This window comes from Neophocaena asiaeorientalis, unplaced genomic scaffold (genome assembly GCF_003031525.2).
Source record: "Neophocaena asiaeorientalis asiaeorientalis breed wild unplaced genomic scaffold, Neophocaena_asiaeorientalis_V1.1 scaffold29, whole genome shotgun sequence".
In the NCBI taxonomy this organism is placed as follows: domain Eukaryota; kingdom Metazoa; phylum Chordata; class Mammalia; order Artiodactyla; family Phocoenidae; genus Neophocaena; species Neophocaena asiaeorientalis.
The window spans coordinates 3,328,204-3,344,765 of NW_020174423.1; the positions used below are offsets into that span (position 1 = coordinate 3,328,204).

General features: G+C 35.4%; 1 protein-coding gene across 1 annotated transcript in view; it reads right to left on the reverse strand.

Moving 5' to 3' along the window:
* Positions 1–16,562, reverse strand: part of VPS13B (vacuolar protein sorting 13 homolog B) — an 816,084-nt gene that overhangs the window by 355,148 nt on the left and 444,374 nt on the right. The window contains exon 30 of the mRNA XM_024756522.1: positions 10,770–10,881. Within this exon, the coding sequence (XP_024612290.1) occupies positions 10,770–10,881 (112 nt within the window). The remainder of the gene's footprint in view (positions 1–10,769; positions 10,882–16,562) is intronic.

Sequence of the window (16,562 nt, forward strand, 5' to 3'; positions counted from 1 at the left end):
TTCAAAAACAGGCAAATATTTCTGAATATGATGACACTTAAGGATGTCCACAACATATCATTGAGTTTAAAACAAATCCAAGTTGCAGAGCAATATGTCGAGTACAATCCATTTAAGACAGAGACAGTCACACACACAACACACATACACACACACACACAAATGGTCTAAAAGAGCGTCAACCTAACTATAGGTTGGCAATATATGGCAATAAAGTAAGGGAGCAATCAGCACTCAGAGTAAGCCTTGGAATTCCATTTTCTATGGACACACATTTTTGTATTATTTTTTTTTAAAATAAACACTATATTACACTTTTATTTAAAAAATTTTAATAATACTGGTTTATTAATAGATTAAAATAAAGGTAGATTTGATATTTAAACAGCCATTCTACCAACTGACTTGTAAATTATTTTTTATTCCTATTTTAACTTTTCATATTTTAATTTGATAACAAGACGACTGAATAATGATAAACTAAACTGTAAACAATATTTTTTTAAAACTTGGAATACAAAAAATTTTTTTAAAGGTACTTAAAATGTACTGAAAAAGTGATGTATTTTACTTATACAGCCTCATGAATAATTAATGTTAACACTTCTATTCCCTTGGCTACTTTTAAAAAGAAAAAAATTTGAACAGAATTAAAGCTTTTCTCTATTCCTTCCTGTGAAAACTACAAAACTAGATGGCACTTCTGGAATCATTCTTTCCTCACATAATGATTTTCAAAAGACACAGGAGAGAATGCTATAAGGACACTTACAATAAAAATGGGACCATGAAAAAAGTTTAGGGCACAAGTTCATAACTTCTGATTTTGCTTATTTCATCAATTTAGGCATTGTGGGAGGTGTTATAGACAAGGTAAAATTGCTAGATTATTAATGTTATCAAATCTAGCAGAGCTTCACAATGTAATTTCACTCACTCAAATGATGTGGTTGAGGTTTTAAGTTCCATGGAGGGAGGTACCATGAGTTCTAGTCAAAAATATCTACTGTTGGCATCAAATACATTGTCGGCACTCAATAAATATCTGTTAAATAACTGAAATAATTAATCAATGTATATTTAATAAATAAATGAATTAAAGTAATGAATGAATTAATGCATGCAGACATGTAATGGAATGGCATAAATGGCTCAAAGATACCTACTGTTCTAATGACTGATATAGGACTATTCTATTTCTCATATGGAAAGCTATTTTTGAAAAATTATTTAAAACAAAAACCAAGTCAACTACTCATAGACAGAATTCAGGATCACAGTCAGAGATTTTTAGAAAAGTCTTAGGAAGAGAAATAATATAAATCCAATGTAATTTTTCTTATAGCAGTTATCCTATAAAATGGTTAAGATCCTGACTGAGACCTATTTCCATTTCTTAATAAACAATCGTAAACACTATAATTAATGAGCTGCAGATGATGTACCAGAATTTGTAGAACATAAAGTTTCTAAAAATATATATAATCCATTTATATAAAAGTAAATTTATTAAATTCTTAATGTTTAAGTTACAAACACATTTAAACATTTTAATTATATTTCTTTATAATCCCTATATTATTGTAATTCCCTTAAATCAGTCTAGCATAGGTAACTTTTTAAAAAGTCTGCCTTGGGGCTTCCCTGGTGGCGCAGTGGTTGAGAATCTGCCTGCCAATGCAGGGAACACAGATTTGAGCCCTGGTCTTGGAAGATCTCACATGCCGCAGAGCAACTGAGCCTGTGAGCCACAACTACTGAGCCTGCGCGTCTGGAGCCTGTGCTCTGCAACAAGAGAGGCCGGAGCCTGTGCTCTGCAACGAGAGGCCGCGATAGTGAGAGGCCCGCGCACCACGATTAAGAGTGGCCCCTGCTTGCCGCAACTAGAGAAAGCCCTTGCGCAGAGACGAAGACCCAACACAGCCAAAAATAAATTAAATAAATAAATAATTTAAAGAGTTAAAAAAAAAGTCTGCCTCTATAATCGTTTATCCTTAACTGTTTTTCTGCTTCTCTTTTAGCTTGAGACAAGAACCTGAATCATCTCTTAGGAAAAGAGGTTTTGCAAGATAAAGGAAAAATCTTAATATTAGGGCAGACTGTCTGTGCTTCAGAACTTTGGTATAAGTCAGGGAAATGGTTGAACACATCATAGAATAGGAACATCTCAGATTGAGTTGAAAGTCAACTGGGAGATTGTCTTCTCCAGGAACAAGCAGATGTAAGATAGATTAGTAGGCAAGGAGGAAGCAGGTAAAGAGCATAGATAGTTAAGAAAGGAGCTCATGACTATATTCAGCTGGGCATGATCACTGAATAAATACGTTATATATGTTCTGTTGTTTTCTAGTGGATCAGATTTTTTTTTTAGAAGAAGAATAAAGTATGAATTCATATAAGGTATTAGTAATTTAATAAAAGTTTTATTATGTTACATTTCCTGAGTCAAAGATTCTAAAAGTAACAAGTATCAACTGAAAGTTTGTAAAAATTATGAAGTTAAAAGAAGACTCCAAAAAAAAAAAAAAAAAAGACGACTCCACTGAGTGATTTTGTTACGGAGCGGGTGGGAAAGCATGGGAGTGAAGGATACTCACTTTTTGTGGTAGAGCCTTTCATAATGCTTGAGTTTTTAGCATTAAAATTATTAACATTTATTAAAAATGTATTTTTAAAAAAATCCTCTTTGTTCAAAACTTTTGTAAACCATTGATCTAATTACGCTACACAAGGAGTGGTCCTTGAAGCAGCACATCAGTATGATCCAGTATCAGTGTCATACCCAATCACTCTTGGTAGAAATGTGGAATTTCAGGCCTCATTCCATACCTCCCAAGTCAAAACCTGCATTTTAAAAAGGTCTCCAGGTGATCTATACGCACATTAAATTTAAGAAGCACTAGTCTAATTCAACATAAATCATAACCCTCTCTAAGCCTTCCATGTAGTTGATCAGCCTTTGCTACATCAGCAATGGGTAGCTCAGTACCTCCTGAGACAGTCAACATTTTCAAAAATAAACTCCTGAACTCCACCTGCTCATCCCCCAAACTAAATCCTCCCACAGTCTTTCCTTCCCTCGGTTAATGTCATCCTCCTAGTTGCTTATGCCATACAACTGAATTATCCTTATCTCCTTTGTCTCAAACCCCATGTGCAATCCATCTGCAAATTCTCTTGGCTCTAACTCTAAAACATCTCCAAGATCTGACCACTTCTCACCACTTCCACAGCCACAACCGTGGGCCAAACCACCATCATCTCCTGCCGAGATCATTGCAGTAGTCACAAGCCCTTGCCCTTCCCTGCCTACAGTCTATTCTTCACATATTGGCCTGAATTATGTGTTTAAATATAAATTGAATTATGCCACTTCTCTGCTCAAACCCTCTTAAGAGTTTCTCATTTGATGAAGAAATCAACCCCTTAATAATAAAAAAAACTTCATATCACACATTCAGTTGACACAAATAATAGAAATAATCCTTAACCTTTAGAGATCAATATCAAACTCCCATTGGCTCTTTTGAACTGTGACTTCCTTTGTTTTTAAATATATATTTCACCCCTTTTCTATCTTTGTCTATCTTTAGTCCCTGCTGGTGAGCCCTTCACTTCCTTCTGTAGATAGATATTTAGTAAACAACAGAAGCAGTATTTCAAAACTGGGCATGTGTAAATTATTTTCCCCACAACTACATCTCACTCAGAATAACAGCCAAAGTCCTCACAATGGCCTATGAGGTTCCTCCATAGTGTCTCTCACCTCACAGCCTACTACTTTCCCTGGGCACACACTGTTTCTGCTGCCATTGGCTTCTTGGGCACACTCCTGCTTCAGGATCCTGTGCTCTCTTGGTGAGATGTCCTCTGATTAGGGCCATGCTGTCCACCTCTAGCTTCCCATTTTCTATCTTCCTCCCTGCTGTATTGCCTCCACAGCATTTCTTATAGTCTAATATACCAGATTATTTATTTATTTACTTTATTTATTTATAAATAACTGTCTCTCTCCTCCATTAAATTTAAGACCAGGGATTTTTCTTTGTCTTGTTCATTGATCTATACTCAATATCTAGAATAGTGCCTGATGCACAGTAGGCTCCCAATGAACATTTGTCAAGTAATGACTAGTGAACAAATAGTCCCATTTATGATTAGACTTTTATAATCTGAAAGACCTTTATTTCACTGAGCTGCAATTAATGTCATTATAATATCCACAAATTTAATGGTCCTAGGTCTATTCTTAGCTTCAGAAGATGACACATGATAAGCCAAGTATCTGAAGAATGGCCGCACATCAACTAGCAGTTTTCTCATCTTCAAATTTAAGATCTTCAGTTATTTTGGTCTTCCGGTTTTCCTTCAAAGGTAATATGTCTTTTTTTTTTTTAACTGGCTGCACTTAAGATTTTTCTCAAACTTCAGAAAAGACAAAAGCATCTCATCTCTCCTGAGATCTGTCTTAGGCTTTGAAACCTGTGTTGGGGGATGCAGATGCCGTTGCTCTCTCTCTCTCTCTTTGCTCAACATCCTGCCTCAGCCCATCAGGGAGCAGTCTCTTTATTGTCTATCTTTGATTTTCAATCATTTGAACATGTACCTAGGTGTAGTTTTCTTTGCACTTATCTTGCTTGGATTGAGGATAGGCTTCTTGAGTCTGCTAGTTAATGACTTGATAAATTTAGAAAAGTCTCAAGGTCTATCTCTTTAATTACTCGTTTTATTCCATTCAATCTTTCTTCTACTTCTTGTACTCTCATTACATGTTAGACCATTTGACAGTGCCCCACATGTTTTCCATTTGTTCTTTTTCTTGTTCCTCTTTCCTTTTTTTTCCCTCTTTGTGCTTCAGTTTGGATAATTTCTCTGAAGCTATCTCTAAGTTCACTAATCCTATCTTTTGCTTTGTTCATCTGCAGTTATGGCTATCCAATGAGTCCTTAATTTCAGATACTGTATTATTCAGTTTTAGGATCTAATTTAAATAGAGCTAATTTCTATGAAATCCTCCATTTTTTCAACATTTTTCTTTACAGTATTAATAACAATTATTTCAAACTCCTGTCTACTAATTTCAAATCTCAGTCATCTGTGGGTCTTTTCCACTAGCTAAATTTTCTCCTGATAATGGGTCAAATCTTCCTGCTTTTTGGATATCTTTTTTCTTTTTTATCATGTATCAGACACCATGTATAAAAAGGCTACAGAAACAGAAATCAACGTTATTTTCTCCCAGAGAAGGCACATCTATTCTCGCCAGGCAGCACAGATAAGGGGTGGATCATTTCCATCCAGTTGTGAACTGAACTAGGTTGGGGTTGGCTTGTAACTCTAACTAAACCCAATTCACCTTTGGTTTCAAATGTCTCAAGGGTGAGACGTCCTGTGTTTGTTGCAGGCCTTTCCCTACAATGTTGCACTGTTCAATAGAAACATAATGCAAACCACAATTGGGAGCCACCTATGTAAATGAAAATTTGCTGGCAGTTACACTGATAAAAGGATCAAAAAAAAAACAGTGGAAAACAGTTGCAATAATATATTTAACTCAATATATCTAAAATATGGTCACTGCAATATATAATCGATATAAAGATTATTAATGAGATATTTTTCTTCTTAATTCTTCAAAATCTTCAGTATCTTTTATACTTACAGAATATCTCAATTAGGATTGCCACATTTCAAAAGCAGAACAGTCACATGTAGTCAGTGGCTACTGTACTGAACAGTGCACCTCTAGCATGGCTTTGTCTTTTAAGGAATGTGAAACTTTGAGAAACTCAATTTCTTCTTGACAGCTCCCTTCCACACTTGATACACAGAAAAAAGCACTGCGGAGGACTGACTGTATGTTTGAGGCTCCTCCAGATTCCAATATGTCACTCTAGCCTACATGACTGATAAATGTCCCTTGATTTCTACTTCCCACAACAGAATCTCTCTGCTTATAGCCAGACGAAGCAAAAAGTTCCAGAGCTGAAAAGAGTACCCAGTGTCAAATGTAAAATAGATAGCTAGTGGGAAGCAGTCACATAGCACAGGGAGATCAGCTCGGTGCTTTGTGACTACCTAGAGAGGTGGGATAGGGAGGGTGGGAGGGAGACGCAAGAGGGAGGAGATATGGGGATACATGTATACATATAGCTGATTCACTTTGTTATACAGCAGAAACTCAACACACTATTGTAAAACAATTATATTCCAATAAAGATGTAAAAAAAAAACAAAAAACAAAGAGTACCCACTGTCCACTTACCTAGAAAGGGTATTTCTCTCTCTGAAATTTAATTCCTCTGGGCCTTTTTGTGACATCAATTAATATTTTTTTTCTTAAATCAGTTTTGTTGAGATATAACTGACATCCCATAAAGTTTGTCCTTTTGAGGTGTACAGTTCAGTGTTTTATTTTGTATACTCTCATTTTACTCATTATATATCATTCACTGTACCTCACTACTATCTGATACTAGAACATTTTTATCACCCCCAAAAGAAATCCTATACCCATTAGCAGTCATTCTATTTTCCCCTCCTAGCTAACACTATTCTACTTTCTGTCTGTATGTATTTTTGCCTACTCTGGAAATTTCATATACATGGAATCATATAATATGTGGCTCTTTGTGTTTGGCTTCTTTCACTTTGCGTTTTTCTAACATCGATCCATATTATAGCATATACTTCATCCCTTTCTATGGCGGAATAATTTTCTATTTTATGGGCATAACACGTTATACTTAACCATTCATCAGTTGATAAACCTTTGTGTAGTTTTGACTTTTTGGATATTATGAATAGTGCTGCTATGAACATTGGTGTGCATGCTTTTGTATGGATATATGTTTCAATTCTCTTGTGTACATACCTAGGAGTTAAATTCCTGCATCATATGGTAACTCTATGTTTAACCTTATGAGAAATTGCCAGTTTTCCACAGTAGATGCACCATTTTATATTCCCACTAGAAATGTATGAGGGTTCCAATTTCTCCACATCTGTTGCCTTTTATATTATAACCATGCTAGTGGGTGTCATTTTGACTTGTATTTCCCTAATGACTAATGGGGTTGAACACCTTTACATGCGCTTATTAGTCATTTTTATATCTTCTTTGCATATATATCCAAATCCTCTGTACATTTTTTAACGGGTTGTCCATCAATTATTGAGTTGTAAGAGTTTTTTAACCTATTCTGGATATAAATCTCTTATCAGATAGGTGATTTGTAAATATTTTCTCCCATTCTGTGGATTGTCACTTTCTTGATAGAGTCCTTTGCAGCACAAAAGTTTATAATATTGATACAGTTCATTTTATCTATTTTTTCTTTTGTCCCCCATGCCTTTGGTGTCATTTATAAGAAACCATTATCTAATTGGAGGTCACAAAGATTTACTCCTATGCTTCCTTCTATAAGTTTCAGAATTTTAGCTCTTAATTGTACGTCTCTGATCCATTTGACTTAATTTTTGTATATAATGTCAGGTAAGGGTCCCATTTCATGTGGATATACAGATTTCTGAGTACCATTTGTTGAAAAGCTATTCTTTACCACTGGATTGTCTTGGCTCCTTTATTAAAAACCAATTGATAGTAAATGTGATGGTTTATTTCTGGACTCTCAATTCTATTGTTGATCTGTATGTCTACCTTCATATCAGTACTCCACTAGCTTGATTATTGTTGTTTTGTCATAAATTTTGAAATCTGGAAGTGTGAATCCTCCAACTTTGTTCTTTTCCAAGATTGTTTTGGCTATTCTGGGTTCCTTGAAATTCCATATGAATAATTTTCCATATAGAAACTTTGCCAATTTCTACAAAGAAGCTAGCTGGAATTTTGATGTGGATTATGTTGAACCTGCAGATCATTTTGAGGAGTACTGACATCTAACAATACTAAGTCTTCTGATCTATGTAATTGGGATATAATTCCCGTGTATTTAGATCTGCTTTAATTTCTTTCAACAATGTTTTGTAGTTTTTAGAGTGTAAGTTGTATATTTATTTTGGTAAATTTATTTGTAAGTATTTAATTCTTTTTGATGCTATTATAAATGGAATTGCTTTCTTAATTTCACTTTTAAAGAGTTCATTGCTTATTATTATTGTGAACTGATATTTACACAGTCGTTCCTTGGTATCTGTGGGGGAATGGTCCAGGACCCGCCGGGAATACCAAAATCCATAGATACTCAAGTCCCTTAGAGTCAGCCCTCAATATCCATGGTTCTGTATCCACGGATTCAACCAACCATGGGCTGTGTAGTATTTACTATTGAAAAAAATCCACATATAAGTGGACCCATGCAGTTCAAACCTGTGTTGCTCAAGGGTTAACTATATATTGATTTTTTATCCTGCAACCTTGCTGAACTAGTTTATTGACCCAAAAGTTTTCCAAAGGATTTTCTATATACAAGGTCATGTCATCTGCAATAAGACACAGTTTTATTTCTTCCTTACCATCTGGGTACCTTTTATTTCATTTTCTTGCCCAACTGCCCTGGTTAGAACCTCTAATACAATGCTAAATAGAAGTGGTGAGAGCAGATATCTTGTCTTGCTCCTGATCTTAAGGCGAAAGCACCCAGTCTCTGACTATGAACTATATTAGCTGTGGGTTTTTTATAGATGCCATTTATCACACAGAGGAAGTTACAAAAAACAAGACAGAAAGAAGAAACACAAAAGGCAGATTAAAAGAAAGAGGAAGTAAAAACATATGGAAAGGGAGCAGGAGAATTACATTACTAAATCACATAATCAGGGGGAGGGACTAAATGATAGAAATATGAATTTAAAAATAACTGAAGAGAATTCTAAAGAAATAGATTCTGAAATGCTCTGCCATTAGATAAGTATATGCTTTTGGAAAAACACATAAAAATTCTGTGTGCGTCCGTTTTGTCAATTAGAAAAAGAAAGTAAGGGCATTTATTCTGTAAACATAAAATAGCTATTATGTACTTTTTGTGTACATGTTTATATGTATTTTGTGTGAGGCAGGATGTGAGGCACTGAAGATCTAAAGAGATAATGTACATTTTTAGACTTTATTTTTTGGCATTATATTTCTATATTCTATAAAATAAGTCAAACTATTAAAATAGTGAAATGGAATGAAATGAGATATAGGCAAAGAAGGTAGAAAGTAAAGAAAGAAAAAATATGAAAAGGGAAAAGGTAAAGAATGAAGAAAGATACAGAAAGGGAAGGAAAAATAAGGAAGGTCTGTAAAAATATAGAGAAGTGAATAAGAAAAGAGACTGAGGGAAAAAAAGTTCAAGAAGGACAAAGGGGAGGAAGCAATGAAGGGGGCACAGGAGAGCCACATCTCCACAAATGACTGCTGAAGAGCCAGAAAGGGGAAAGGGTAGAGGAGGAGAGGAAGTATCTTAGTGGTTCACTTTATTGATGGTGATAGGGTCTTTTAATATGAAACATATTTCTTTCACCAAAAGGAAAGTAGGAAACTCCTTGAGGACTACTTAGCTCTGAAATGGAAAAGAAAAGATAAATATACCTAAAAGAATTTCCAAATGTTAGAAAATTAAATTGTTTTCACCCAGAAAGGATTCTGCTGTAATCCTGTCTCTAGATACTGAGGAAGTCAAAATATGAGTTGTGATCTTGGCTCTGTCATTACTTGACTAGAGAAAATTATTCTTCTGACTCCTCAGTTTCCTAATCTATAAAATAAGGAAGATGGATTAGATGATTCCTAAGGCCTACTTCAGTTTTGACATCCTTAAATTTTACGTAAGTCAGCAAAATAAAAATTATTTAAGGGATGAATATTATAAGCTACCAGAAAAAGTAATACAAGAAAGCAAGCAAGATATACAATTCAAAGGCAAAAAATGTCAACACAAATAACAGAAAAAACTGAGAAAACAAAACACCTAGGTCCACTTAAAGTAAAAATAGCTGTAACCCTCTAGGTGGTAAATGCATTACAAAAATCAGAATCTTTCTGAGCAGTAACATTTATTGGAGAACAGTAGAAATTTATTTCTGATAAGAGTGGGAGACTACAACATCTGAAAAACAGACCAGCAGGAAAAATAAGACATTTGTTCATCTGTATTTCTGTGACTTTTCTCACTTGGCATTATTTGCAACTGTACTTTTATGTCTGGCAGCAGTGCCAACTTCAGTACGAATGATATATTATTTTTATCATGTTGATTACATGTGTTCACCAGTTTAGTTGTCCATATATGCTTGGTGTGGTTTGCAAATAGTCAATGACAAAATCCAGAGCATGGCATTTTCACAGAAAGTGTTTACTGTGAAATTTCTCCTTAGAAGTTTGCTTTTCTTTACAGCTTTGATCCATATGACACGCACAGTCCTACATTTCAAATAATGGCTTATAGTTAAGAAAATGCTTCATTTTGATACAATATGACTATATTAGGATATGGTAGTTCTAGAGAGAACCTAATTTTCTCATGTAATTAGAAATTTGGTCAAATTTAAAGTCTGCTAAAATTTTCCAAACTGCGCTTCTTCAGTTTTATGGTGACTTGGTACTTACATTCTGTTATTCATCAACACTTCACAGAAATACTTGATTTGTCTGAATGAATTTAAAAACCCACAACTGAAGAAAATCAGAAAAACCTGGTTTTAAATATCAAAAGATCCCGAATGAAAAGTATTTCTACAGGCCACACTGAGCAAGTTTTATTGATCAGTGTACTTCTTTGCAGTATGAAATTGTTGCAAGATTGAACATAAGAAAATAAACTTACTGGTAAATATCTTTCCTGAGGACAGATCTGCCAAGGGGATTGTCAGCCTGGGGAGCCATAGCAACAGAGCCAATCTTCAGAACCATGGTGTCTTCTTTTGCTGCCTGATTAGCTGTAAAAGAAATAGATTAATGAGGTATACAGTAGATCTGTATGCAACTTCATCTTTAAGGAAAATTTTTTGAATAATGGGATAGAGACAAATTAAGATAAGACCATAAATGAGAACAAGGAAAAATTTGTTTAAAATAGAAATATTTAATGCTTTTCTTAACTATTTCCTTTACACCCCAATAAGTAGTTCTCTGGATAGACAATTAAAATGGCAATGAAAAAAACTCCACTCAACATGAAAACATGTGATATTAATTAAATGTAAGTAATATTGAAGCAGTATGTTTATCTAATTTCATGATCTGATAGTACTACATCTTTCTCCCAAGTGATTTTCAGCCCTGGGGTTTCAACACTGCATTGTTGTTTACAAATATATTGAAGGATATCAGAAAGGCAGTAACAAATTCTCAAAGTTACTTGAATTTACACAATTAGTAATAATTAAATACAACGCACACACACACACACACACACATACATACAAACACACAATAGCACGTTAGGCTGTAACATGTCAGCTTAATGGCTGCAATGGTGAAGAAAATAATGGCTGCAATTATAAAGAAAGAAAAAACCCAGTAATTGATTAATACGTAAGGACACTTCAACTTTCTATTCTAGGCACTTTTTAATTTTAATAATTTCTATAGTAGAATTACTTGAGAAATAGTAATTTCACACTTGTGTAAAAGTTTTACTTCCTAATGGAATCTAAAGCTAAGTATTCTCAGAAAACAATAAAAGGTAAAAAGGTATATTAATTCTGATTCTTTTCTCTATACTGAATAAAAAATTTTATCACATGTTCTCATGATAAAAAGCCCAACAATTTTTCTATAAGTCACTGGCTAATTTAATGTCTTTTTCTAAAAATTATTTGGAATGAAAAGGTGTTCTTGATGGCCCCATTAATTTACATTAAATTTTACTCCCTCTTCCCCCACAGATGAGTCTACTGTAGTAGCTGTTTAAAATTGTTAACAATATACAACTTTTTGGGTTGTGAAGAAAACATATACTAAAATTCATAATTTCTCTCAAAGAACAACCATCTGCCACAAACGGAACAGAAAAGGACTGGCTGCAAGACCTCAGGAATATCCTGAACAGAACATGCCTACAAAGGCATACAATCCATATTTCCCAAACTGTGGTGGCCAAAGAATGCAAAAGCTAAGAGATTATTTCCAGCTGCTTCAGCAGAACACTCAGTATGGTCTGACTTAGATTAGTCTAAAAAAGAAAGTCAGAATTAAGAAAATCAAGAAAAGTAAGAAGAAGGATATTCAGCGAGGAAAAGAAAGAACCAGAATAAGATGTACATAAAGGGAGAGGCAAAATGGCAGGGGAAGGGGAAGGACAGCAAAAGGGGAAGAAAGAGACAAGCTGTCATAATAAATATTAGCATGTGGATGCTACAATAAAGATGGTATTTTTAAATGTCCATAGCAAAAAAGATCAAATAGAAAACTACTTCTCATGCAGTTGTACTATTTTCAAATGACTAGAGGTCTGGCTTGATTATAGGTCCTTATACTATGAACACTGTTTACATTTCATAGATCTTGCATTTTATGCCACGCTTATCAAATAGTTCCATGTGGGTAAAAACCTCTGATTAAGCAGAAGGCCTCAATTAAATCAATAAATAGTAAGCCTGGAGAATAGAGCATACCACAAAAGTGCAATTAGTGTACTTGCTAACTGTTCTTCTAGGCTACAGATACTACCGACCATATGAAAGTCTGAAATGTAATAGAAACACTGCAGTAAATGAGGTACATATGGAAGAAAAATGACGTACTTGGTGTTACATACAAAGCCAGATCCAAGAACAGAATTGTTTCTGTTAGAGCCAAAACTATTCTCACTATATTAAACTGACTGTGAAGTTATAATAATAATGATAAAAAGCACTTAATGCAGATCATCCACAAACTAAATTAAAACAATTTTATTACAGAAAGTATTCAGCTCATCAAAATGTACCTTTGATATAAAAAAATAATAAAAATAGATATTTATGCAAGAAAGTGCCTTGAGTCATTTCTTTAGTTACTTTATAGTTGGCAAAAGAACAAGCTTCCCTTTTTTTTTTAATTTTGGTATTCTTTTTTTTTCTTTAATAAAAACATAAAAACATTTGAAGTTTGCAAATTTCATACCAATACAAGCAAACAGTACCATTAACAGAAACAGTTGAAGATTAGGGGAAAGATGATGATTCCATATAGGTTAATACGTATTTCGTATAAACAGCTGAACTGTGGTGGGAGTGGTAGTAGCTGTAGGCAGTGGTTGAAGGTGTACGCAGGCAAGACTTCTGGGTCCTTGCTCTGGCAAGGATCAGACAAGAGATGTGGTCCACCTGGTCAGAGCTCGCAGCTAAGACTGCAGTCAAAGGCAAGACTCCTGAGCCAACATCATGCACCACAGATCTTCTCTATTTCTGTCCATCCAGAACTGGAGGGTATAACTCTCCCTCACAAAGCCTATTCATGCGATCTATGAGAGGTCCTAATAATTAACTCTGGGCCTTCCAACCTAATATGAATGTTGGTAGGTAACGCAACATCTTACTGGTGAATTACTCTTTATGAATTTATCTATCCCCACCTTGAACTTAACTATATATATATATATTTTAAAAGAACTTTATTGGAATATAATTGCTTCAGAGTACCGTGTTAGTTTCTGTTGCACAACAAAGCGAATCAGCCACATGCCTACACATGTCCCCATATCCCCTCCCTCTTGAGCCTCCCTCCCATCCTCCCTATCCCACCCCTCTAGGTCATCGCAAAGCACCGAGCTGATCTCCCTGTGCTCTGCTGCTGCCTCCCACCAGCCAACAATTTTACATTCAGTAGTATATATATGCTGAAGCTTCTCTCACTTCGCCCCAGCTTCACCCTCCCACCCCGTCATCAAGCCCATTCTCTATATGTCTACCTCTTTATTCCTATCCTGCAACTAGGTTCATCACTACCACTTCTTTTTAGATTTTATATATATATATATATATATATGTGGTAGCATACAGTATTTGTTTTTCTCTTTCTGACTTACTTCACTCTGTATGACAGACCCTAGGTTTATCCACCTCACTACAAATAACTCAATTTCGTTTCTTTTTATGGCTAATATTCCATTGTATATATACGCCACATCTTCTTTATCCATTCATCTGTTGATGGACATTTAGGTTGCTTCCATGTCCTTGCTATTGTAAATAGTGCTGCAATGAACATTGTGGTACATGACTCTTTCTGAATTATGGTTTGCTCAGGGTATATGCCCAGTAGAGGGATTGCTGGGTCATATGGTAGTTCTATTTTTAGTTTTTTAAGGAATATCCATACTGTTTTCCATAGTGGTTGTATCAATTTACATTCCCACCAACAGTGAAAGAGGGTTCCCTTTTCTCCAAACCCTCTCCAGCATTTGTTGTTTGTTGATTTTTTGATGATGGCCATTCTGACCAGTGTGAGCAACTACACACTATAGTTTTGATTTGTGTTTCTCTAATGATTAGTGATGTTGAGCATCCTTTCATGTGTTTGTTGGCAATCTGTATACCTTCTTTGGAAAAATGTCTATTTAGAGCTTCTGCCCATTTTTGGATTGGGTTGTTTGTTTTATTGATATTGAGCAGGCTGAGCTTCTTGTATATTTTGGAAATTAATCCTTTGTCAGTTGCTTCCTTTGCAAACATTTTCTCCCATTCTGAAGGTGGTCTTTTGGTCTTGTGTATGGTTTCCTTTGCTGTGCAAAAGCTTTTCAGTTTCATTAGGTCCCGTTTGTTTATTTTTGTTTTTATTTCCATTTCTCTAGGAGGTGGGTCAAAAAAGGATCTTGCTGTGATTTATGTCATACAGTGTTCTGCCTATGTTTTCCTCTAGAGTTTTATAGTGTCTGGTCTTACATTTAGGTCTTTAATGCATTTTGAGTTTATTTTTGTGTTTGGTGTTATGGACTGTTCTAATTTCATCTTTTACATGTAGCTGTCCAGTTTTCCCAGCACCACTTATCGAAGAGGCTGTCTTTTCTCCATTGTATGTTCTTACCTCCTTTGTCATAAATTAGGTGCCCATATGTGCATGGGCTTATCTCTGGGCATTCTATCCTGTACCATTGATCTATATTTCTGTTTTTGTACCAGTACCATACTGTCTTGATTACTGTAGCTTTGTGGTATACTTTGAAGTCGGGGAGCATGATTCCTCCAACTCCATTTTTCTTTCTCAAGATTGCTTTGGTGGACTTGAGGACATGGAGGGGGGGAAAGGTAAGCTGAGACAAAGAAAGAAAGTGGCATGGACATATATACACTACCAAATGTAAAACTGATAACTAGTAGGAAGCAGCTGCATAGCACAGGAAGATCAGCTTGGTGCTTTGTGACCACCTAGAGGGGTGGGATACGGAGGATGGGAGGGAGGGAGACGCAAGAGGGAAGAGATATGGGGATATATGTATAGCTGATTCACTTTGTTATAAAGCAGAAACTAACACACCGTTGTAAGGCAATTATACTCCAATAAAGATGTTAAAAAAAAAAGATTGCTTTGGCTATTCGGGGTCTCTTCTGTTTCCATACGAATTGTAAGATTTTTCGTTCTAATTCGGTGAAGAATGCCACTGGTGGTTTGATAGGGATTGCACTGACTTTGTAGATTGCTTTGAGGAGTACAGTCAGTTTCACAATGTTGATTCTTCCAATCCAAGAACATGGTATATTTCTCTGTTTATATCATCATTAATTTCTTTCATCAGTTTTTTACAGTTTTCTGAGTAAAAGTCTTTCACCTCCTTAGGCAGGTTTATTCCTAGGTATTTTATTCTTTTTGTTGCAATGGTAAATGGGAGTGTTTCCTTAATTTCTCTTTCTGATTTTTTGTTGTTCATGTATAGGAATGCCAGAGATTTCTGTGCATTAATTTTGTATCCGGCAACCTTACCAAATGCATTGATTAGTTCTAGGAGTTTTCTGGTGGCATCTTTAGGATTTTCTATGTATAGTATCATGTCATTGGCAAAGAGAGACAGTTTTACTTCTTCTTTTCCAATTTGGATTCCTTTTACGTCTTTTTCTTCTCTGATTGTCATGGCTAGGACTTCCAAAACTATGTTGAATAATAGTGGTGAGAGTGGACATCCTTGCCTTCTTCCTGATCTTAGTGGAAATGTGTTCAGTTTTTCACCATTGAGTATGATGCTTGCTGTGGGTTTGTCACATATGGCCTTTATTATATTGAGGTAGGTAGCCTCTATGCCCATTTTCTGGAGAGTTTTTATCATAAATGGGTGTTGAATTTTGTCAAAAGCTTTTTCTGCATCTATTGACATGATCATATGCTGTTTATTCCTTAATCTGTTAATATAGTGTATCACATTGAGTGATTTGCATATATTGAAGAATCCTTGCTTTCCTGGGATAAATCCCACTTGATCATGCTGTATGATCTTTTTTTTTTTTTTTTTGCGGTACGCGGACCTCTCACTGTTGTGGCCTCTCCCGTTGCGGAGCACAGGCTCTGGACACGCAGGCTCAGCGGCCATGGCTCACGGGCCCAGCCACTCCGCGGCATGTGGGATCTTTCCAGACCGGGGCACGAACCTGCATCCCCTGCATCGGCAGGCGGACTCTCAACCACTGCGCCACCAGGGAAACCC